The 26,104-nt window shown below is 41.7% G+C and overlaps 1 protein-coding gene across 1 annotated transcript in view; it reads right to left on the bottom strand.

Annotated features, from left to right (window-relative positions):
- Nucleotides 1-930: 930 nt before the first annotated feature.
- The window catches only part of PTPRM (protein tyrosine phosphatase receptor type M), an 855,321-nt gene continuing 830,147 nt past the window's right edge, over nucleotides 931-26,104 (bottom strand). Inside the window, 4 exon segments of the mRNA XM_040434446.1 lie at nucleotides 931-1,618; nucleotides 6,180-6,315; nucleotides 20,337-20,500; nucleotides 21,547-21,672. Of these exon segments, the coding sequence (XP_040290380.1) occupies nucleotides 1,565-1,618; nucleotides 6,180-6,315; nucleotides 20,337-20,500; nucleotides 21,547-21,672 (480 nt within the window). The 3' untranslated portion in view covers nucleotides 931-1,564.

The following is a 26,104-nucleotide window of genomic DNA, read 5'->3' as shown; positions in this document are numbered from 1 at the left end:
ATTTTGTTCCAGGCAGCAAATAGTAAAAAAAAATGAAAAAAGGAGGACAGGTCTTTTTATATTCTCTGCAGGCTGCCTCCTCTCCTGTTAGGTATATTGTCATTTACTGCAGCACAGAGCGGAGAGAGGGGCTGGCAGCACATATGTCAGGTCATTTGAAGGGTGACATTCTGAACTCACCAGTAAACCAGGGGAGCAGACTAGAGGAGGCCATTACATTCACAGTGCAGGGCCTCCTAAGAGAGAGAGAGAGGAAGGGGGCGGGGCCAATGTCTGCCTGACTGCTGTGGAGGCGGTGCTATGGATGCAGCACCCAGCTCCTCACTACAGGATAAGGACCCTGCGGACTACAGTGGGCAGGAGACCAGTGCTCCTTGCTGTGCTGTCTGTGCTCCTCTCAGGTGCACCACCAGCTCTCTTCTACTTCTGTCTGGGCAGCTTAGCAGAGGGCCCCATTTAGGGATGGGGGCCCTTGGCAATTGCCCTGTTTGCCCCGCCCCCCCAACGCTGGCCCTGGCTATGGGGCACAGTTGTACACCCCTGCTGGGAACTTAAAATTGGCCCTGGATAAATTGGGAGCATTGTGGCTGGAACAGTTTGGGAACCTGCCTACATGCTCATGGAACTCCTTGGTGGCTTCTAAAACTCTTCTCTTTTACAGGACAGGTTACATTATCCAATATTTAAATATTATCCACAAAGCAGTAACTATGCAGTATTGCCAAAAACTATAATCTCTTAACGCATTATTGTCATGTGGTGCCTATAGAGTATGACCATATACAGGGCCCAGAACAGTGCCTGCACCCATATTTATAGAAATGTATCACAATCTGCTTATTTTGTGCTTACGTACAATCCCCACTTTTGTTTGATTATGCAGTGGAAATTTAATCTGTACATTTGGATTAAGTGAACACACAAGGAAACTGTGGATATATATTTTTTTATTTATTCTTTACTTTTTTTTTGCAAATTAATTATTTAGTTCTTTTCTTTTCAAATGATACAAATAAAGTAATATTTCAACAAAGGGTGACCTGTTAAAATGCAATTTAAAAACAGATAAATACATAGGTCATGTTTCCTTTTAACACATTGCGGTACAAATGTAACAAAACTGTATGTTGTCATAGTGCCGATCTCCATGTTCCACAGAACAAAAATAATAGTAAAAAATCGACACTATCGTAATTAAGACAATAACCGAAAAGTCAGTCAAACATAAGAATAAGGATCCTTCATAAGAATGTAATTTTGTGCTCATTCATTTGCCAAAATCTGCTGCTTCGATCAGGCGACTTGGTAGCTGTGGATAAATGATCCATAAACTTCAAGATACGTCTGTGTCAGGAAAGCAGCAAGACAGTGGGGAAAAAGGCAGTGCAGACAGCTTCCAGATCACTTTTCTCCAGCTCCTCATAGAGCCAATTATAAGAAAGCAAAATAAGCAGAACACTGAAGTCCTCATTGTATATACACAAATATCAAGGAACAAATTGCATTGTTCATGGGAGAGATGGAGATGAACAGTTTTTATGCCTTTGTTGTCTCATCAATGCAATCAGCCAGAATTTAAATATTCCAGAGCTACCTCGTAGCAGAACTTGTATTGATCCTGGAAGGGGAGAGAGAATACAAATATTCTGATTAGAAAAATGAACGCACAGTAGGCAGCAGACGGCTTGAAATCATGCCACGGTAGGAATAATTTCCATTGCTCTTGAGCTAGGTCAATTTTTTTTTTTTGTTTTAACAAGAATACATTATTTTATATTGTTTCAAGTGTATTCTGAGAAAGAAACTTTCAGCATCATTGTTCTGTTTTATAATATCAAAGCCCTTGTAATGGCACAAATAATTGGTATGACAATCATAAAGTTGCCTGAAATTCCACATTGATTTTTGTTGGGTATTCCAGTTGCATCTTATTATCCACTAATCACAGGTAGGGTACTGGCTCTCCTTAAAGAGACCAGTACTGTATGGAGACTTACTGGAAGTGCTCCCTGGTATGGAGACATAATTCCAATGCTCCATGGGGAAACAATATGCAGGTAGGTATCTCCCACAGGATAGCGGATAGCCAATAAATCGGTGGGAGTCCAAATGCTGGGACCGGCAGGAGAGGCAGGTCAATTGAAAATGATTTAATAGAATAATGGTAAAAAATAGTAAATATAATAAACCTCAAAATTAATAGAGTGGGTCAAGTAAGAACAATGGCCCTCCTTTCATCTCTATGGGACTGGGGACTGATGGAAAGAGCTGAGGGCTTGTAGTCGGCTATCTCCAGCAGTCCCATACACATGAATAGTGCGGCAGTGTGCATACTTGACCTGCCGCTCCAATCATTTCAGGGGTCCCTAAAGGTTTTTATCATGTTTATTACTTTTCACCATTATTCTATTAAATTATTTTCAACACCGATAAGATCGATAAAAGAACAGCCACAGCAAAAAGCCTAATGAACTGAGCAGTGGCTGATTTTTATCCAACTATCTTGTCCAATCATATGAGTGATTCATAAGATTTGCCACCATAGAAAATCCAAAATCAACATTTTTACTGCACTTTTAGCTACCTCATTTCTGCAGTAAAGATACTATTGGAAATGTCTGCGTTTTTACTTTCTGTCAATGAAAGTTTGGTGACAACTGTACGAATGATTGGCAGTTATTAATATTTTTGATATATGATTTACTGCACTTCCCTGGCTCATTACTTGTCCTGTGTGTATGTATATATATATATATATAGGAAAAGAAATCAGGGCAGCACTCCTGGTAGTCAGGTATGGGTGCCAGCGGCGATAAACACCTTACCAAGGTGTACAATGTAGAGTAAAGAAAGACACCGCAGCACATCCGTTTGGTGAAAAAAGTGGGACCCTTTATTCACCTGTGCGACGTTTCGGTCCGCTTACTGGGACCATCCTCAAGCAATGGCTTGAGGATGGTCCCAGTAAGCGGACCGAAACGTCGCACAGGTGAATAAAGGGTCCCACTTTTTTCACCAAACGGATGTGCTGCGGTGTCTTTCTTTACTATATATATATATATATATATATATATATATATATGTTCCCATAGGTTTTTGACATTCAATCACAGGTGACATTTAAAGTAGTAGGTGACTTTCATTCCACAGAAGTTATTTCGGTATATGCCACTCTTTCTCTTTACTTTTGCTTCTGTTTTTATTTCCCCTCAATGAGATGTTTTATTCCCAGATCTTCATCTTACTGGGCAAACATGATATAAAAATGCAATCTGTCCATTTCAGTTTGCTCTAGCAGAGGCTTTTATTGCTTAAAGGACTCAGAAATAAAAATCAGAATATTAATACAGGCTTTATTGCCAGGCAAGGAATGTGAACTGATATCTAGAAAAACTCTGTAATCTGGATGTGCATGGAAAGCCGGCTTTATCTGGGAAGAAAAGTTCTTTAAGTCAGAAGGCCATAGCATCATTACACGGGTTGTCTGGATCTTAAATATTGATGGGCTGTTCTCAGGCTTTCAGATATCAGATCGGTGGGGGACTACCGTAACTCTCTGTACCCCTGCTGATCAGCTACTGAAAGGGGCAGCGGCCTCTTCAAACAGCTGATTAGTGCGAGTTACAGGGAGCTGGACTGCCAGCAATCGGATAATAATTACCTATCCTGCCAAAAAAAAACTTCAAAAAATCTCTGTTAATTGCACATGGTTAGCTTTCTTCCAGAAATACCTGTCCATGGGGGTGAATGGGACTGAGCTGCAATACCATGCACAACCCGTGGGCAGGGAAGGTGCTCTTTCTGTATATGCCCTTTTAGACATCCAACATAATTCCCACCAACCAAGGGGGAAGGGAGCTGAGATCGGCAGATACACAACCAGTGGGCCTAACATGCAACATGTGAGTGTGTATGAGAGCTGAGTCTTCTAACTGTGCCCTTGTGTTTCCTTCACAAGAGCAGGGCAGAATTTAAAGGGGTAGTCAATGAAAGTCTGCAAGTAGTGGTCTTGAAAACTGTGAAGAATTGTTGCAGAAATTAAAGTTTATTGGAAAACTGTATAACTTTTCATTGACGAATAAATAACTTTTATTTGTGGAAATCATAATACCCCTTAAATATTTAATGGCTAGGGGCAGATTATACAAATGTTTCTCCTTGCTTCTCAGTGTTCCATTTTGTGCTCTGCACAAAGAATATTAACAATTATAGGCAATTGAAAGTTTAAAACGAATGAGAAAAACATTGAGCCTGGAACTTTTTGGATAAAGCAACCATACAAATTCTGAAAATGTGAAGTGTTCCTGTGCTGAGATAAACAGATGCCAGGTTCAGGGTTCAGAATCAGAACACAATCTATTGTATGCCCATGGAAATAGAATAAGTGCCCCCTCCTCCCCTGGAGCGCTGCCAGCAATTTACACTGGTATTATACTTGGTGAGGCTATGCTATGACTACGTTCTTGTTATCACTTATTAATTAAATAGCGGGCTTATATTATGCAGAAGAATGTGGTACAATGTGATGTGCTTCATTTGCATTGCAGGCATTTTTCCCTTTCAGCTCCATTCAGCTCTGTGCACCTGCTACAAATATGTATTTCTGTAGACAAAGTCTGCGGTGCGGGCTCGAGAAATCAATGATCTTTACAATCTGATAAAAAAAAAGAGATTTTCAAAATAACCCATGCCTAAGAATGGAATCAGATTCCTGTTTAGAAGGTCATTTTAACACTTGAGAGACGGACCTGACTAAATGTAGCTGAACTAATGATAACTGTATTGCTTACTGCAAAGTGTTATTAGAATGGATGTGGCACTGTGGAGATGGCCTGGCCCGACAGAAGGCTTACGACCTAATACTGAGCGAAATGGACAGAGTGTTTGTGTGGAATAAGTAGAGCTGAGAGCGAGGCACAGTCTCTTCATTTTTTTTTATTACAACCAAAATAATTCTGTAACCATGTGAGCAAGACCTTAAACTCCACATCCAATTCTCATCTTTTTATATATCCCCCCTTCCTCCCCCCAAAAAAGTTGGGGGAAAATGACAGGAAACAAGCAGATGCGCTGCTTGTATTGGTGGAAGGACTGGAGTACAGGTGAGTAAAGTTTTATTTTATTATTGGTAGAATTATGCATTTAGAGGCCATGCAGGCTCCCTCCTCAGATCAAACCAATATACCGGGTATATTGTACTCCAGTCCTTTCACCGATTACGAGCAGGCGCCTGGTTTCTTCTTTTCTGCATTGATCCTTACAGTTGGCCTAGACAGGCACAAATTCTCCAGTGTGGCAGCCAGTGGTGCTTGTTTTGTTCTTCAGACTGTTGTGCCTCTAAAACTTGTCTAAGTGATCTCCCTTCTCCTAGCGGTCCTACCTATCTGCGCTTCTGTTTCTTTTTGATTCTATAAAGCGAATACTAGCCAGTGCTTCCATTATGGAAGTGCTCACTAGTATGCAGGAGTCCCAGGGAGTGAATCACTGCTATTACTGCTGATACTCACCTCTCCTTGATCTTCTCCAGGCGCCGCGCTGCACTGTCCTGACTGTGTGTGCAGTCAGGTCACAATGCAGAGTGGGCTCATAGAAGATCAGGGAGTGCGACTGCAGAAGAGACCACCAGACCTGGAGAGTAGTAGCGATCTGATAATAGGGCTCTGATCTGAGGTCTGACATAGGGGTCTAATCTTATATAGGGGTCTGCTCTGAGGTCTGCCATGGGGGGGTCTGATCTTATTATGTGAAGTCTGAAATGTGGGTCTGATCTGAAGTTTGATATGGGAGTCTGATCTGAGGTTTGATATGGGGGTCTGATCTGAAGTCTGATGAAGATTGAGCATCTAGTTTGGGGGTCTGTTCTGAGGTCTGCTGAAAAATATTTTTTCTTATTTTCCTCCTCTAAACCCTAAATGTGTCTTATAATCAGGTCCATCTTATAAAGCAAGAAATATGGTATATACAGTGGCATGCAAAAGTTTGGAGGGGGGTCTGATGCTGGGTTGCTGCATTTATATCCTATACCTCGAAGTTAATTCTACAGTGCCATAGGATCTGTCTTTAGATTTGAATACGCCATCCCCATGGTGAGAAAATGCTTATGGTGCTGTCAAGCAAATGTCTGCGGCAGCTGAGATAATGAAACATTTGTATGCAACAGTATTATTAGAGAAACTTACCAAGAGGTCCACCATGTTAGGCTTATTGTTCCTAAGCGTCTTCACAGCATGGAAAGCATCCACTGCCCTCTGGTGCTGGAGCATTTCACAAATGATGCTAATTGCACAAAATGTACCACTGCGACCACCTCCATTCCTGTGAAAAGAAATGTTAAAGGTGATTCAGCCTGTAAATCCAGAGTGCTTCTGTATTGCTATTGCTGTAATTCCATCATTGGCCGATGAGCTAAGACACATGAGCTCTTGAGTTCTGCACTCCCTATTCTAACATAAATGAGGTCCCAGACTCTAATATTATTTGGAACAATATCTGGAACGTTACATCACAGACTAGTTTACAAGAATATATTTGATAGAAATGTGTGGTCTGAGTAATGTAATTTGTGGACTATAACTTGCCAACACTCTTTGGATTAGGAATAGTGTATAATTGGTTCAAGGGAAACTGTCAGTAAAATGTAATTGTCATATTCTATGTTGCTGTTTGACTCCTGGGTCCTGTCGCCTACTAGGGCAGTGCCGCTTTGTCGACACATTGTGCTGCGCCTATCCTACTCTAAGAGGCAACCTTGACGTGGTGAGTGGGCTTATGCCTTTTGATCAAAATGTACACTGCGGGCTGTACACTTTAATATTACGCTGAGAAGCGAGTTTAATTAGATCTAAGCATAGCATTGTGGATGTGCGATCCAGTTCTGTTTTTCTCCCCTTGATATATACGCATGTTTAATCTTTCTTCTTTATTACTGGTATAAGCACTCCTCCCATTTGGCACAGGTGGTTTTAATTCCGCAGAAGTCTGCATATAAGTGGTAATTGACCTGCAGTTCCTGATAGCAATGGACATGTGTTAGATAACTGTTCACATGGTGCAGTACAGCGTGGTGGCCTTTGTTTTTGTGGCGCTGTGCTGGTGGGTTGGTGGGACCCAGTGCCATGGTTGGCATTGTCAGACAGCATGGTTGCTGATTTACTCCTGGGTCCTGCCGCTTACTAGAGCAGTGCCGCTTTGTCACCGCATTGTGCTGCGCCTTTTTATCAGAGTAGGTCCCACTCTAAGAGGCAACCTTGACGTGGTGAGTGGGCTTATGCCTTTTGATCAAAATGTACACTAATGCCTCTTGTTCAGCATGCAGTACAGCGGGCTGTACACTTTAATATTGCGCTGAGAAGCGAGGTTAATTAGATCTAAGCATAGCATTGTGGATGTGCGATCCAGTTCTGTTTTTCTCCTCTTGATATATTCTGTGTAATGTTTATTACTGCAGTTTAGATAATTGGTGACAATTAAAAGAAATGGTGCTTCATATTTCATATTTTATAACTACAGGATATTCTACATTATGAAATGTGCCGTTTTCGTTTAGGAAACAATGTAGCTCATCAATGATGTGAAACCTGATGTGAAATGTTTTCAATAAATACTACCTAGATCCCCAACCTTTTTTACTTGCTGAAACTTTCATTATTTTTTTTAATTCTTTATTTATGAGTTTTCAAGAATATGGTTAAAGTTACATCATGTTGATCCACATACAACAGGATGGATATGTTGGCACCAGGCCAACAAAAAGTCATAAGTAACATATTAACATCCTGTCATCAAGGTCTAAATATATGTAAGGTATGACAGCCATCATATTGAAGGATTAGCATGAGAAAGCAATACAACCACTCCATGAGCGGTACAAAACATTAGGGCTTAATCAGGAATTTTGAAAAAAGAAAAACAAAAAGGGGAAGAATCATAATAAGACTGAACAAATACAGGGGTACTTGCTGAAACTTTCAGAAAATCACTTCATGAACCGAGGGTGTCCTCATCCACCCCTCATTGACAGCTTCCTCCCAGTGCACAGTATAGAGAAAGCTGTCAATCATTGGCAGGAGGACACGTGGAACCAGTTGTTTTCTAAATAGCAAGGTCATCCTCTTACATAGACTGATAATCAGATAATTATTCTGAACAAATGAAAGGGTCCAGATAATTGTCTGATGGTCACGGGACATGAAGGCTGTATTTACGTGCAGCAATCACCCCCGCTGTATGGAGACAAGCAATCCATACAGCGATTGCTGGTCCACGCAGAAAATCCTTGTTCCTGGGCAGCACATCCCTGTTTCAAGAGCATGATCTACTGCACAATGATTTTTGGATCACCTGATGAACAAGCTTTAGCTCATTCATGTGGTGATCGCTGGAATTTTTTATCCAGGCTCATTCTTTTATCCAGGAATGAGCAATTGGCCTGATTATCGGCCCATGTAAAAAGAACTTTAACAATTGGCTTCCACGGCAGAACATAAACAGTGATTTTATAAAAAGTACATCAAGAAAACAAGGAACAGCAGGTAAATAATACATTTGATGTAATCAGGTTACTATATTTGGATTACAGTTATAAAAGGATTTACTAATTGTGTTTGGTACTCATGCTTTTTAATATGATCTGTTCCCCAGCTGGTGTATGGAAGCTATGTGCGGATCCTGACATGAAGCATTAACTTTCCCTTCAAAAGGAGATTCTGCCTCAGCTGATGTGTTTATTATAAAATCTTGTAATCTCTACAATAAATGTTGTATACATATATACAGATCCGAAGCAGAAGATTAGACATGATAGGGTTTTCTTATATTCCTTCCCCTCACACTTGGTCATGCAGAATGTTTATGTTTCTGGTGGAATCGGCCATGTTAATTGGACAAATTTAGGCCACTTTTAACATCTATGGTAAACGTTATTAATTGATTGCCAATTTTAATCTATGCATAAAAGGAAATCTGAACTATTTCCATGATTAGTGACTCAATATATTAGACATCAACGTACAATACTAATGAAAAAAAACTTTCCAGTAAAAGTCACAAAGAACCCAAGAAAATAATCACAGACTTCTGGGCTGGTTTGTCTTTCTTAAAAAGATATAGTTGAAAGAAAGTGATCTATTGAGAGTTTCTACAGAAAGTGTATGCAGTGAGTAGTAGACACTCGGCTCTCATGCCACAGATATGGATAAAGAGCATGATTTACTTTAAAACTGAAATACCCGACTCCACCTAGTAGTAGCAGCAGAACATATTCACCATAAGGGTCCATTCACACGTCCGCAAGTGTTTTGCGGTCCACAAATTGCAGATCCGCAAAACACAGACACCAGCCATGTGCATTCCACATTTTGCGGACCGCACATGGCCGGCACTATAATGGAAATACCTTTTCTTGTCCGTGTCTGCGGACAAGAATAGGACATGTTCTATTTTTTTTTGCGGGCCCGCGGAACGGAAGTGCAGATGCGGACAGCACACTATGTTCTGTCCGCATCTTTTGCGGCCCTATTGAAAATGAATGGGACCACACCCGTTCCACAAAATTGCGGAATGCATGCGGACCCATTTTGCGGAAGTATGAATGGACCCTTACTTGTGTCCTACAGATGGAAGGAGTGAGGTACTGTCGCAATGTGCTGATGGTCATCATGATATCCCCTCTATTGCCTATTTGCAAACACTACAAAGTATGTCTGTATTCTGCTCATAGTGCTGGGGGAAACTACACTGATACTCTGCTCATAGCGCTGGGGGGAAATACCACTGTATTTTGCTCATAGTGCTGTGGTAAAGATGGAGAATTTTTCAAGAAAAAAAATAAGAGCGGGAGAGCTTAAGGTGAGTTGCGCACGGGCCTGGAGTGCTTCTCTCACCTTCAGGCAGTCACAGAGTGACATGTCATCCGGCTCTAGTGACTGACCTGAGGGTGACGGAAAGCCTCAGTTAGTCAGTCTGTAGATGTAATGCATGCATAGACAGTCTAATACTGCTGTCTGAGCGTGGAGCCACAGAAATATCGTCCAGGCCTTGCACCGGACAGAGGACAGAGAGCCAGGAAACCCGGACTGTCTGGCCTAAAGATGGACATCTGGCCACTCTAGATTGAACTGTGACTGAGATGCAGTACCAGGCATTGTAACATGGACAAGAGCATTACAAAGTTGGCACTTCAGTGAAGGTGGTACCCCAGCATCCTTTTTCTGCTGACCTGCACCAAACAAACATTGCTATCCTGTGCCATCAATGTTAAATCCTGGAACCAGGGACGTAGCTATGGGCTCATGGGCCCTGGTGCTAGAGTTCAGCTTGGGCCCCCCCTTCCCTCAGTGCTTTGTGGCCAGGGGCAGGGAAGCACATAGCCTTCATGCTGCCTGCGGCAAAAACCTCACCCCCACCCACACCATGCCAAATTCTTGGCCTAACCCCTTCCCTCCAGCCAGAGGTGTAACTTGACCAGCATGCACTTTCTATAAAGCCAGTGTCTTTTTATGTGGCACAAGGGTCTTTGGGCCCCTTCAGGCCCCTGGGCCCGGTAGCGACTGCTACCTCTGCACCCCTGCCTGGAACATTCCTTTGAGAACTTGCTGATATTTCAGTTTTCTAACATATATACTAGTTAAAGTGACTTGTGAGGATGAACTTTACTTTAGATGAATAATGTAACATGGATTACTATGGTCAGTGGTGTTCAAAGCAGCAAGAGACTATAAGCATATATAGTTAATAATGACCTTTGGATTTAGGAGAGTGAATGTCAGCGGTTACAAACGGCAGTGTAAAGAGCATCACTGAAACCCCCTCTACAAAGGATCTGCAGCTGCACTTAACGGTTGAGCAGAATAATGAAGAAATAATCCTAATACATAAAACATAACATTTATTGATATGCTAATAAAATCCTAGATAATGTGTGCAACAACTGTATACTGGGATAGCCACTAGTAGCAGTGGTCAATGGTCACCCCAGTAACAAATACAAAGATAATTAAAGTGCACAACAGCACTGAATAGGTAACCAGTGAGTCCTACCGGTACCCAGGGAAGGTCGTCAGAAGCTTCACCACACGATGTAATAATAGTAGTTCATCCTGTATGGATAGACGGATAAATCACAGGGGGAAAGAATGCAACGGCTGACAGTGATACACATGCGTATAGGGTCCCTAGGGTATACCCTATAGCTGTCTAGCCGTAGACCCTGATACTAAAAGTGTGGTAGCACGTTGCACCTCTTACCTATGAGGTAGCCCTTGGAGGGGTTGACTATCATCATGCACCTCCTGACCATATGACTGACCGTGTCATACTTGGTCTGCAGGCTTGACCGCTTCATCCAGGATCGACTTGCCTGATTGCTTATCATCTCCCCTGATGAACTGCCGCATGTCCCGGCAGTGAAACATGCATGTAGGGATTTTGCCTATGCATATTTAGGGACATACAGCTTTTAGAGTTAGGGACAGGTTCCAGACAGGGTCGTCCTTTCAAGGACGAGTGCCCTGTGGTCAGGCTGCTACCACACTTTTAGTATCAGGGTCTACGGCTAGACAGCTATAGGGTATACCCTAGGGACCCTATACGCATGTGTATCACTGTCAGCCGTTGCATTCTTTCCCCCTGTGATTTATCCGTCTATCCATACAGGATGAACTACTATTATTACATCGTGTGGTGAAGCTTCTGACGACCTTCCCTGGGTACCGGTAGGACTCACTGGTTACCTATTCAGTGCCGTTGTGCACTTTAATTATCTTTGTATTTGTTACTGGGGTGACCATTGACCACTGCTACTAGTGGCTATCCCAGTATACAGTTGTTGCACACATTATCTAGGATTTTATTAGCATATCAATAAATGTTATGTTTTATGTATTAGGATTATTTCTTCATTATTCTGCTCCTTAATTCAGATAATCCAGAGCGCAGACACACCCTGATCTGACCTCTTTACTTTACCTTTGATACTTAACGGTTGAGAACAAATATGAAATTAATTCCATAAAGCATTTCTCATTTTTACTATATTACAATACTACCTGAAAATTTGCTCACAAGAAATTCTCGTATCCCACATTTGGTAACTAGTCACATTGAGGTTCACTTGTGATCTTTGTCAGAAATATTAACTCTAATTGCTCGGACACACAAACAGTCAAATACCAAGGCCATGTCTTTACAGTCAGACCTCCATTTCAATCTCTTTTAAAAATTCTCTTTCTAAAGGTTACTTCAGTCATCCTCAACAAACCAGAAGATACTTCAATCTTACTAGAAGGTTAGTCACTCACATGAAAGGGATTTCAAGCATATTCACTGCTAGTTTCAAAGCTTTCAATGCAACTAAAAGGTCACGTCTGACCTTAAGGGATACAAACTTGATGGAGCCTTCTCAAATGTAAAATCACTTTTATAATCCATGAGATTTACATGGAACAATAGGAGATGCTGAAGGGGCTTCCTGCTGGTAGTCAGAATGGTAGAAAAAAAGTTGGCAGGCATGGTATCTTGTGCCTTTTAGGCTACTTTCACACTAGCGTTTTTTGCTGGATCCGGCAGGGTACAGCAAAAACGCTTCTGTTACTGATAATACAACCGCATGCATCTGTTTGAATGGATCCTGTTGTATTATCTTTAGCATATTTTTAACATTGCCAAAACGGATCCGTCATTAACTCCACTGAGAGTCAATGGGGGACGGATCCGTTTTCTATTGTGTCAGATTGTGCCGGAGAAAATGGATCCGTCCCCATTGACTTGCACTGTGGTCATGATGGATCTGTTTTGCTCCACATCCCCAGGACGGAAGGCAAAATACAACATGTTGCGGTTGGCGCTCCGGTCTGGGAACGCAACTAAACAGAACAGAATGCATTTTGGAGATTCTGTTCAGTTTTGTCCCCATTAATGATTAATGGGGACAAAACTGAAGCGTGTTTTTCGGTATTGAGCCCCTATGACGGAACTCAATACCGGAAATCTTTAACGCTAGTGTGAAAGTAGCCTTAAGTGTGTAAATCTCTTAAAGGATAACTGTCATATTTTTATTTATTTACTAGTTTATTAGAACTAGGCATGTATACCTGAGTTAGTCTGTCAATAATTGCCAAAAGATCTGTAATTACCTTAAAACAACAGCTTTCATTAATGTCCTCTGTCCCTTTCCACTGCTCCCTTAAAAAACGTTGCTATGGCTTGTCTGTCTCCTGCTAGGAAGACAGAGGGGCGGTCCTTCACACTGCATGCCTGCATTAGGCTTCAGAGTGAGGAGGCGTGTCTCTCAGTAATCCAATCTGATTAGCTGGCAGGAAGCTGCTGGCTACAACAAGTTTGTATGTGACCCGAGGGAATGCAGTTTTGGCCTCAGAGAACTGGCAGAGGAGCCATCTTGAGAAGATACTCATAATGTAGGATTCAAAACAGTCGTAACTAAGGGGGAAACTCAAGGAAAACAGTGGTAAGTGAAGTGTAATGCAAGGCACCAACGAAACAGACCAGTGAGGATGAAGTCAAAGGGGTTTATTAACAAAATAAACAAAGTCCAGGTAAACTTCACTGGGCGAATATCAGGCAAACAAAAAATGAAGGAAAGCCAGGAGTAGTCCCGATCCGTGCATAAGTCTCTGTGCAACTTGCCAGATAAACGGATGCGTCATGGAAAGTCCCGGGTCCCACTGGAATGGACGGAGTCCCAGCAATTTTCAGTTAGTAGCTAGCAGTACTGAACTGCACCTGGATAAGGAAGGATAACAGTGGGCACTGACTGACCTGGGAGACCACTTTTTATGTGCCTGCTAACAAATCCCAGAGCGCCAAGTGTCCCCTCCCCATAGGTCATGATCCTGCCCTACACCTGTGTACAAGGCTTTGGTCAGTCATTAGTCAATTAGACCAATGCCGGCCCCCTAATCTACTTTGAACTTGCGGCCAGGTGCTATTCCCTTCGCTGGTCGGCGACGCGCATAAGAAGCGCGTATGCACATCCCCTTGCGAACCCGTTTTCGAACGTAAACGCGGATGCTCTGCGAGAGTGCGCAAGCGCATCGACATGGACACCGGAATGGAATCCGCAATAGGCATCGGAGACTAGCTCGGCCGCAGCGTACTGCCACTAGCCCGGCCAAGTTGTCCTCGTAAGCCATGCGGTCTTCCCCTCCGGTGCACATGCGAACGCATCCCCACGTCGGTTCGCAAAGGGGTCAGAGCTGGTGTATCAATGGAGACACGCGTAACCTGTCCCGCAGCTCCACGAGGACCCTTTTTGGTTACACCGGAGTGCGAGACAGGTTAAGATATTACATGAAGAGACTAAAGATTGCTTTATGCATAATGCTGCTGCAACAGTAACATATGCTAAAATAGATTTTTTTATGAAAATATGAGTTATCTTTTAATGGTTAAAAATATCACCATAAATCTGCCAGCTGCTAAACATTTTGAAATATATGTTAAATTCTAAGTTTGCATTTTAAAACATTAGCAAATGGTAAAAATGAAAATAGCTGCGCAGTTTTCTATGGATTATACTGAAGTTAAATAGGTATTGCTATCTTCCTATGTATCTCTAAAGTCATGGCCCAAAATGATTTTAGTCTGGTGATTTTTTATCTAAATGGCTAGAGTGAATTAGAACTAAGTTACAGTCAGGTCCATAAATATTGGGACATGGACACAATTCTAACATTTTTGGCTCTATACACAACCACAATGGATTTAAAATGAAACGAACAAGATGTGCTTTAACTGCAGAATGTCAGCTTTAATTTGAGGGTATTTACATCCAAATCAGGTGGACGGTGTAGGAATTACAACAGTTTGCATATGTGCCTCCCACTTGTTAAGGGACCAAAAGTAATGGGACAATTGGCTTCTCAGCTGTTCCATGGCCAGGTGTGTGTTATTCCCTCATTATCCCAATTACAATGAGCAGATAAAAGGTCCAGAGTTCATTCCAAGTGTGCTATTTGCATTTGGAATCTGTTGCTGTCAACTCTCAAGATAAGATCCAAAGAGCTGTCACTATCAGTGAAGCAAGCCATCATTAGGCTGAAAAAACAAAATAAGCCCATCAGAGAGATAGCAAAAACATTAGGCGCAGCAAAAACAACTGTTTGGAACATTCATAAAAAGAAGGAACTCAACGGTGAGCTCAGCAACACCTTAAGACCCGGAAGACCACGGAAAACAACTGTGGTGGATGACCGAAAAATTCTTTCCCTGGTGAAGAAAACACCCTTCACAACAGTTGGCCAGATCAAGAACACTCTCCAGGAGGTAGGTGTATGTGTGCCAAAGTCAATAATCAAGAGAAGACTTCACCAGAGTAAATACAGAGGGTTCACCACAAGATGTAAACCATTAATGAGCCTCAAAAACAGGAAGGCCAGATTAGAGTTTGCCAAACGACATCTAAAGAAGCCTTCACAGTTCTGGAACAACATCCTATGGACAGATGAGACCAAGATCAACTTGTACCAAAGTGATAGGAAGAGAAGAGTATGGCGAAGGAAAGGAACTGCTCATGATCCTAAGCATACCACCTCATCAGTGAAGCATGGTGGTGGTAGTGTCATGGCGTGGGCATGTATGGCTGCCAATGGAACTGGTTCTCTTGTATTTATTGATGATGTGACTGCTGACAAAAGCAGCAGGGTGAATTCTGAAGTGTTTCAGACAATATTATCTGCTCATATTCAGCCAAATGCTTCAGAACTCATTGGACGGCGCTTCACAGTGCAGATGGACAATGACCCAAAGCATACTGCAAAAGCAACCAAAGAGTTTTTTAAGGGAAAGAAGTGGAATGCTATGCAATGGCCAAGTCAATCACCTGACCTGAATCCGATTGAGCATGCATTTCACTTGCTGAAGACAAAACTGAAGGGAAAATGCCCCAAGAACAAGCAGGAACTGAAGACAGTTGCAGTAGTGGCCTGGCAGAGCATCTCCAGGGATGAAACCCAGCATCTGATGATGTCTATGCATTCCAGACTTCAGGCTGCAATTGACTGCAAAGGATTTGCAACCAAGTATTAAAAAGTGAAAGTTTGATTTATGATTATTATTCTGTCCCATTACTTTTGGTCCCTTAACAAGTGGGAGGCACATATGCAAACTGTTGTAATTCCTACACCGTTCACCTGATTTTGATGTAAATACCCTCAAATTAAAGCTGACGGTCTGCAGTTAAAGCACATCTTGTTTGTTTCATTTTAAATCCATTGTGGTGGTGTATAGAGCCAAAAATGTTAGAACTGTGTCGATGTCCCAATATTTATGGACCTGACTGTATGTTAGCCCTATACGGGGATCTGAACTTCACTGCAGGGGAGCCATCTTGCCACTACCTCCTGGAGTAGTCCAGGTGTGATTGACAGCTGACTCACAGTTGTCAGAGACACTAGTCTGGGGCACCAAGGCAAAACTAGCAGTCAGTAACAGTCCGAGGTCAGGGAAGGCAGCAAAGAGTCAATATGGTAATGAGGCACAGGTCAGGCAGGAAGAGTCAAGAATTGGGAAGGGGTCGATACATGGGCAAACAAATGGAACCACACACCTTATGCAGGGATTACCAAGCTAAGTCAACCGATTGCTCAAGCAAAGAAGGAAACAAGCAGCACAGCATATAGCAGAAGCAAATTAACACATTAGAAACAGTCTAAGTTGCACACAGAGCCAAAGGATGGATTAACCCATGCAGTACTGCAGAATAAGTTGACGTTCCATGCCGAATATCCCCAATAGACACACAGGACAGTGGTGCCCAGGCCCGCTGCTGGATCGCTGGACCTACGACAGATATAGGGTGAATGGAGCAGCACCCATGCCCACCCTAAGTATCGGGGCAGCAGTGGACAAGAGCCACTTCTGTAACAATTTCTATCAGGTCTTGTTGCTCTATTATTTGGAAGAATTTAAAGATAGATGACCTAATACAAGGAAACTGGTAAGTTTTACTAACATGATGAGTTTATTAACAGCAATCAATAGTGGCCATTAACTCCTTCACCACCCATGACGTACTAGTATGTCATGGCTGCAAGTGAGTATCGGAGCTGTGTGCGCCTGATCAGTGCAGTAAGTGACAGACGGGCGCCTGCTGTATCCACTGCCATCACTGTAAAATCTGATGCCGACGGATTAAACCCTTATATGCCGCAATCAACGCAGACTGTGGCATATTGGAGGATCACAGGGGGAGGAAGCTCCCACTGCCTCCCCATCTGCCCCCTGCGTTGTGGTGACAGGGGGCTGGTGGCTGTCTTGGCAACCAGGTAGGCAGCCAGTAGATCAGTGTCTATTGGTAAATCTGAATGAAAACTCAGTTCACCTTCCTGAGCTCCCTCCATCCTCTTCCCCACATACATCTGCAGCCAGTCACTGGCCTTAGCTGTGTACAGCAGGTGACCAATGAGGCGAGTGATTGGCTACACCAGTATATGGGATGTCACCACTGCAGCCAGAACATTACATCATGGCTGCAACAAGGTGAAGAGGATGGAGCGGCAACGGAGGAAGGAGGGGTGCAGGAAGATGAGATACATTTTCTTAGATGACCTAATACAAGGAAACTGGTAAGTTTTACTAACATGATGAGTTTATTAACAGCAATCAATAGTGGCCATTAACTCCTTCACCACCCTTGACGTACTAGTATGTCATGGCCGCAAGTGAGTATCGGAGCTGTGCGCGCCTGATCAGTGCAGTGAGTGACAGACGGGCGCCTGTTGTATCCACTGCCATCACTAAAATCTGATGCCGACGGATTAACCCCTTATACGCACCCCTCCTTCCTCCGTTGCCGCTCCGTCCTCTTCACCTTGTTGCAGCCATGATGTAATGTTCTGGCTGCAGTGGTGACACCCCATATACTGGTGTAACCAATCATTGCAACAAGGTGAAGAGGACGGAGCAGCGACGGAGGAAGGAGGGGTGCAGGAAGATGAGATACATTTTCTCTATTATTTAAAGAGGCTCTTGGCAGTTTCCATAAATAAAAAATAGGACAATCCGATGGGCAAAAATTATCATGTGAAAGCATTGTTTTTGTCAAACCCAAAGTACTTTCCAAAAGGTGAGCACCTTGTATGAATGCAGTCTGTGACCTAAACATGGTCGCTTCTCTTCTGGGTGAAAACTGCACATTTATATCATTGAAGATCTTTAGTAACTTCTGTATTACTACAGTAGATGTGTATCTCACTAAAGTTGACTAACCCTAGCCAAAGACTATAGCATTGATAGCAGTTCTGACCAATCACATTCCCTTTTATTCAGCAGTATGTGAGGTCATGTGACAAGCAAATTAGCTAAAAGCATATACAAGAAGCTGCTAAATTTATTATTCTATATAGAATGGAAGAGTTAAAATGGCGGGAGGGTGAAGCATGAAAATTAAATACCGATTGATCATATACACCTAGTGTATGGCATTGTCTCATTCAGACAAACTTTATTCAGATGTCCTAATTTAAATACTATATAATTCCTATTTAAATAAACTACATATAAATGGCTCCTTGTCACAACCCTTTTCTATAGCCAATGGGACGAGGCAGGGGTGCCCGCTGTCACCTAGTTTATTTGTCCTTTGTATGGAGCTGCTGATCCAATCCATCTGCCAAAATGACAACATAGCTGGGTTATCTACGCCCTTGCGGATACACTCTGCATCTGCATATGCAAATACTTTCATTGCTAGACCACTTTGGAAAGCTTTCCAACTTTAATTTAGATAAATTATACCAAATCCACAGTACTCAATATCACACTGCCACCGAGTGAAGTTGCTGCTGTACAGGCTTTAGCCCCCTTTATCTGGCCTACACACTTAACATACTTAGGGATTAAGATCTCTGGTGACTTCTCTCTGTACTCTCTAAATTACCAGCCGCTTCTCGCTGCGGTTTCTAGACAACTTGCTAATATGAAGATCCCAAATGTATCCTGGATGGGTCAGAAGACAATACTCACATCCTTCATTATGCCAAAGTTTCTTTATTTAATGCACACAACCCCTATCTACCTTCCCAATTCCTTTTTCGCCAATGTCAAAACTATGTTTTCATTTTTTTTTTTTTAGGAGGATCCACCCTAGAATTGCTCATCACTACCTGACAAATCTCAAGGGGTCCAATAGCATGGGTCTTACTGACTTACAGAGGTATTATGTAGTTATTCAGATGTGTAGATGGAGGGATATCACTGACACAACTGTCAGGTCACCAACGGTTGAGCTGGAACGAATCCACATTTCACTATATGTTGTGGACCGGTATGGCTCCGCAGTCTCTTAGAACTATCTCTAACCCCTCACTAGGGGATTATTTTGTGTTTGGATCAGACAAGGTGGATCTTCTCTTTTTGCTACCTTTCCCTCCCCTTTGACTCCAGCTAAAAATCTTCCTCAGTTGCATATCGGCGTACTGCGGACTATGCAGAGTTTTGGAGCCGGCTGAATGTATCTATATTATCCCACCTAGGTAATAGCCTCGTATCGATCTCTCCTACACCAATTTACATGGATCGTCTAACAATTCTTGAGGCTTCATTCTCCTGCTCGGTCCCTCACCTGGTTTGAGAAGGTTATTTTAGACAACAAGCCTTTTTGCAAAGGTGTCTCAAAAATATTTAAGACTTTGACTTCCTCTGGGGGCTCTGCAGGATTACCTTTTGTGTCAATGAGGGAGAGGGAACTGGGCAGGACCTTTTCAGCTTAGGAGGCCAGACAGATCCTGTCCATTTTTTAAGATGTGTTCTCACCCAGGAGAATTCCTTTAAAATCCTCGTTGGTACAAAACCCCTGCACTACTTTTCTCACAAGGTTTGAGTGCTACAAACTTGTGTTGGAGATGTGAGGTGGAGCAGGGGACGATTTTGCATTTATGGTGGGAATGTGCTGGTATTAGGGACTTTTGGGGGGTTCTGGAGGACACTATGCACCAAGTATGTAGATAAGTACTTTGTTCTTCTATGGTTGGATTCACCTTCCTTTTGCCCTCTTAGGTGTTCACATCTTATCACTGTTGCCGATTCCTGCCAAATAGCCCCGCCAACTAAACAACAATGGATATATAGGGTAGATCAGATCTATAGATTAGAAGAGACTACTGCATGGACTGAAGGCTCCCATGACCATTTTGGATGACTATGTCTTCCTTGGGTTTTCTGTATCTTTCTTTTTGTTTGTATACTTGATGTATGCATGTACAAAATTTGCCTAAATAATGATCAGCTATTTCACTAAAAAAACTTGACATATAAGGTAACAACATTGAGAACAATAGTCTAAAATGGTGACATTTGAATAAATTTGATTTTGCATTACTTACAAGCAGTGTACAACTGTTCGACCCTCCCCTCCATTGTATTCATCTTGCCACTTGTCTACTTGGCGAATGAGCTTTAGAAAAGACCTTTTTGATACTGGAGTGTCTCTGTACATTGGCCAACCCAGGAACTGGAACTGTTGAACCATTCTGTAACCGTCCTGAGGCTGAAATCACATCAGAAAGGTGATTAGAATACATATTCTTCTTCACAGGATTTAAAGAACATATAGGTCATGTTTAAAAAGTATTCAGAGAGGATAAAGAACGATACTCGAATTCACCAGTACAATACATTCCAAGTAATTTGTCACATTTGCTCAAACAGCAAAGATGCAGCATTCCTCCACAATCAAACTTCTTGCTGGTAATAGCCAATATGATAGCTGAAGTACTAGATACTACAGCAACATGGTCAGATTTCCTGATGCAGTTTTGGAAGAAGTTGTATCTGTCCTTTGTACTTTCTCTACTGATTTGGCTTCCAAAACTGTACCGGGAAACCTGACCATGTGGCCATACCCTAGAGAAATAAAATTCCTCGTGGACACCAGCTCTTCAATGGGACAATCTTCAGGGACATTTTTTTTAAATTATTACTCATTTTGGGCTAAACATTATTTTTTCAATTTGTCTTTATTAAAAATCAGTCTGTTTGCAGGCTTATCAGTTTTAAGAAATAAGAGCCATCAGATGACGGGATTCAAAGAAAACTGGCAGTCTGCAAACAGACTGATTCTAAGACCTCATGCACACGGCCGTTGTTTGGGTCCGCATCCGAGCCGCCGTTTTGGCGGCTCGGATGCGGACCCATTCACTTCAATGGGGCCGCAAAAGATGCGGACAGCACTCTGTGTGCTGTCCGCATCCGTTGCTCCGCTCCGCGGCCCCGCAAAAAGAATATAACATGTCCTATTCTTGTCCGCAAAACGGACAAGAATAGGCAGTTATATCAATGGCCGCCCGTTCCACAAATTGCGGAAAGCACACGGGCGGCTTCCGTTTTTTTGTGGATCCGCGGTTTGCGGACTGCAAAAAAACGGCACGGTCATGTGCATGTAGCCTAACACTGTATCTCTGAAACGGCGGAAATTTTTTAATAAAGACCTATTGAAAAAATATTTTTAGCCCAAAATGAGTAAAATGCAATAATAAAAATTGCCCCAAAGATGAACATAGCCTTTATATACATTAAACTTGTGTCAGTTTATACCCGTGCAGCATTATAAATCCTAAATATTCGGCTTATGATGTCTTCTTCTAAGTCAGCTGATACAAATTCCACTTGAATGGGCCCATGCCTGTGTACTCCATTCTCTGGCCAGTACTGTGGACAAAGCTAAAAAAATAAAAAGAGAGAACATTTACAAATATTCCAAAATGTAACATAATGTTCATTTTTTCACATACTTTGCACAGAAATTATATTTTTGGTGCCTGGTACGCAATTATAATTTGGAATCTCTTGCTCAGTTCTGCCACACCAAAACTAAGTACAATTATAATCTGTACAAGGCTGTGGATCACATGCTTTCCATATCTTTCAATGCTGGTATGTTTATCCTGCTCTCCCCAAAACTGCTGACAGACTCCATTTAAGGTTTAGGATTTGTGAGCCAGAATAAAATTGGATACTTAAACTTTATAAATATCACCATACAACTTTAAAATAATGTTAATTTTATATATATACATACTTTGCACCTGAATGATATTGTTAGTACCTGGATATGCACACGATGGTAATAGAGCTTTTAGCTTAGTTCTCCCTTCTGCCATACAGAAAATATATTTATTACTACAATTATAACATGTACAAGGCTATGGACCCCATGCTTTGCAAACCTTTCAATGCTGTTCATGCAAAATATATCCTGCTCTCCCCAGCCTCCTAACTAGTGCTGACAGATTAGCTTTCAAGTTTAGGATTTGGGCACCAGAATAAAAGTTAAACTGGAGCAAATCAAGGAGTGTTCTTCAAACATTAAAGTCTTGGACTAAAACATTAAAGTCTTGTCTAAAATGGTAATTGTAAGTCATATTTAGATATATGGTTTAAGGGTTGAAAGGAAGGTCACACTTCCTTTCAACCCTTAAACCATATATCTAAATATGACTTACAATTACCATTTTAGACAATTTTGTGGCAGCACTGATAATTATAGGATATAGTAATAGGATATAATGTAACATCTGGCTGTGATGGTGATTATCAAGCTATTTGTTATATACAAATTCATGCATGAGGAGTTCACAGTTCCAAAACAAAATAGTTTTCCTCTTGTACTAAGGTTAAATTGTGCAGAACAAATAACCCCTTTACATGGATACAATCACTGTACTGGAAGTTACACATGCTCCTGTGTACTCATTTATTGCACATGAAAAAAGGTCAGCTTCGTAACTTTGGAAAATGCTTTGGAAAAAACTGCAGATTACAGAGATCTGTGTCTGCTCAGCCATGCAGTTATATGTAAGTTTGATCCCATCTTTAAAATGGCAGCATGTTAAATACTTGCTCCAGCACACTGGTGTCTCCAGGGCTCTCGCATAACACAGAGCAAACAATTCCAGCTCTTAACTTGTTTGTTTCTGTCTATGTTCATCATTGCAGAAAGGAAAAATGGAATTGCTGGGATCATCTGTAAGATCTTTTTCTAGCAGTGATAAAATCTTTAGTAACATTCACAGGTACTGCTAACCTTGCCACGTACAGACACAGAGCACTTTATTGTAAATAATCCACCACTCAGCATACAATTAAACAGAAAAACGAATACAACCAAACTATTTTAGGTGGCTTCTCTTTTATGTATTACACTATTATAGCTCAGATATTTTTATATTAAAAAAAGTATAGAAGAAAAAATGGAGATTCAAAAAGAGACCAGGAAAGTAACATTTATAGAGCTTAACATTTGAGATTTACAGAAGTTGTTATCAATGGTTTACAGTTATAATCTTTTAGGAAAAATTGATATATTAACAAGCTTAAAAGTGTGGCTCCATTGTTAGGACCACTACACACATAATCCCTACCCTAAATGCTCCTGACTGAAGGCAAATTTTCTTATCTGATCACAGCCTTAGGCTCCATTCACACATCCGCAATTCCATTCCGCATTTTGCGGAACAGAATTGCGGACCCATATATTTCTATGGGGCCGCACGACGTGCGGCCCCAATCCGGAATTGCGGACCCCGTGTCCGCAATTCCGATCCTGAAAAAAATAGAACATGTCCTATTCTCTTAGTGCCGGCAATGTGCGGTCCGCAAAATGCGGAACGCACATTGCCGCTGTCCGTGTTTTGCGGATCCTCAAAACACACACGGATGTTTGAATGGACCCTTAAAGGGGTTCTCCAGGAATTAAGAAAATGAAAATACTTATATATTACTTTATTATAAATATATTCCCAAATACCTTTCATTAGTTATAATGGCTCATTTTGTCTAGGGAGCAATCGTTAGAAGAAATAAAATGGCCGCCATCCTATTAGTACAAGTTACTTCAGTACACTGAGATAAAAAGCTGCCTCATCCTTATCTCTGCTCTCCTTGTCAGGGATTATAATCCTGAATACAGATGATAAGAACTTTAGATAAATCTCTGTAAAGAATTGAGTTCATGAGGAGACATGAATTATAGAGAGGATGGACAGGACAGACTGTGGCAATGTAGGTCTGTGGTAATTGAGACTGTATACAAATGCTGCTGCTCATCAGCCACATCCCTCACCCTCCTCTGTACTTCATGTCTCCTCATGAACGCCATTCCCACACAGATTCAGCTGAAGATCATATTAAACTGTATTCAGGATCATCATCCCTGACAAGGTGAGCAGAGAGAAGGATGAGGCAGCTCGTTAGCTCAGTGTTCTGAAGTAACTTGTCCTCCTGTGTGATTAGGACAGGTTTTGTGTGTACTAATAGGGCAGCGCCCATTTTATTTCTTCTAATGATTATTCCCCAGACAAAACAAGCCATTAGAACTAATGAAAGTTATTTGGGAATATATTTATAATAAAGTAATATTTAAGTATTTTCATTTTCTTAATTCCCAGAGAACCCCTTTAAGGTCCTCTTACATGGACGGAGAACAGGGGCAATTTTTGGCATTGAGAGCTCTTTACCGACCATTGCCCTGTGTTTTGGCCCATGTACATAGACCTTAAAAACCTGGCCTTAGGCTGGGTTCACACTTGAGCGTTTTACAGCGCGTTCAAACGCGCTGTAAAACGCTCAACACATGAAAACCAATGCTTCCCTATGGCCCTGAAAAACGCGCTGTAAAACGCCCTACGCTCAAACAAGTACTTGAGCTTCTTTGGGGCGTTTTGACGCGCGTTTGTGGCCATAGGACATTGCAGTCAAACGCGCGTTTACTATTGCAAAAAACGCTCGTCAAAAACGCGCGTTAAACGCGCATATCAAAGACGCTCAGGTCTGAACCCAGCCTTATTGTGTGTATATGAGATGTAAAAAGTAAATTAGGTATTGATTTGAATGGTGACAATTTTTGTACAGGTCTGGTACTATTGAAGTAACTAGAAATAAAACAATAAATCTTAGACAACAGGTATTTGCCAGTTTTGACTAGTACAATGAAATCTCCTATTAAACCACTGATGGTACACAGATTCGCTAACTAGACTAAATGATAAAACTTGTAACTCATGCGCATTAAAATACTATAAGCAGCATCCAAGTTAGGCTCGGTTTACACTTGTATTTTAAGTTTCCAAGGGCTCCAGTATTTTTGACCATATGCCTGTTGTCAAAAATACAAGAACCCCCAAAAAATCCACTGTGAGTCAATGAAATTTGTTGGGATCAATTCAAAAACAGATCTATAGCTGTGATAGTTCTGGCATGAACATAAGTCATAATGTTAGGGTGAACAAAACCTCAAAGAGGTTTACCACTTGAAAAAATACTTACTGTACTTGTCCGAGAGGTTCCTTAAATATAAGCGATCACAAAATGTTTCCCCTGGTACCCCCATAAATCAGCAATAATCTGTGGGGAAACCTGGCAGCAAGTGTCAAATTCTGGACAGGTTTTAGAGCAAGAGATGCTCTTTGTAACTACTGTATGGCATCAGTCTGAGGCATCATTTAATGTATAAGTTTTTTGTATACATAAAAGGATGGGAAAAACATGATGTGAACCCAGCCTTACACATACAGTGGGATGCAAAAGTTTGGGCAACCTTGTTAATCGTCATGATTTTCCTGTATAAATCGTTGGTTGTTATGATAAAAAATGTCAGTTAAATATATCATATAGGAGACACACACAGTGATATTTGAGAAGTGAAATGAAGTTTATTGGATTTACAGAAAGTGTGCTATAATTGTTTAAACAAAATTAGGCAGGTGCATAAATTTGGGCACCACAAAAAAGAAATGAAATCAATATTTAGTAGATCCTCCTTTTGCAGAAATTACAGCCTCTAAACGCTTCCTGTAGGTTCCAATGAGAGTCTGGATTCTGGTTGAAGGTATTTTGGACCATTCCTCTTTACAAAACATCTTTAGTTCATTCAGGTTTGATGGCTTCCGAGCATGGACAGCTCTCTTTAAGGCTACTTTCACACTAGCGTTCAGGGCTCCGCTTGTGAGTTCCGTTTGAAGGCTCTCACAAGCGGCCCCGAACGGATCCGTCCAGCCCTAATGCATTCTGAGTGGATGCGGATCCGCTCAGAATGCATCAGTCTGGCTCCGTTTGTCCTCCGCTCCGCTCAGCAGGCGGACACCTGAACGCAGCT

This window comes from Bufo bufo, chromosome 5, assembly GCF_905171765.1.
Source record: "Bufo bufo chromosome 5, aBufBuf1.1, whole genome shotgun sequence".
NCBI lineage: Eukaryota > Metazoa > Chordata > Amphibia > Anura > Bufonidae > Bufo > Bufo bufo.
The sequence above is the reverse complement of the archived record's forward strand: the minus strand, read 5'-3'. Positions and strand labels throughout refer to the sequence as shown.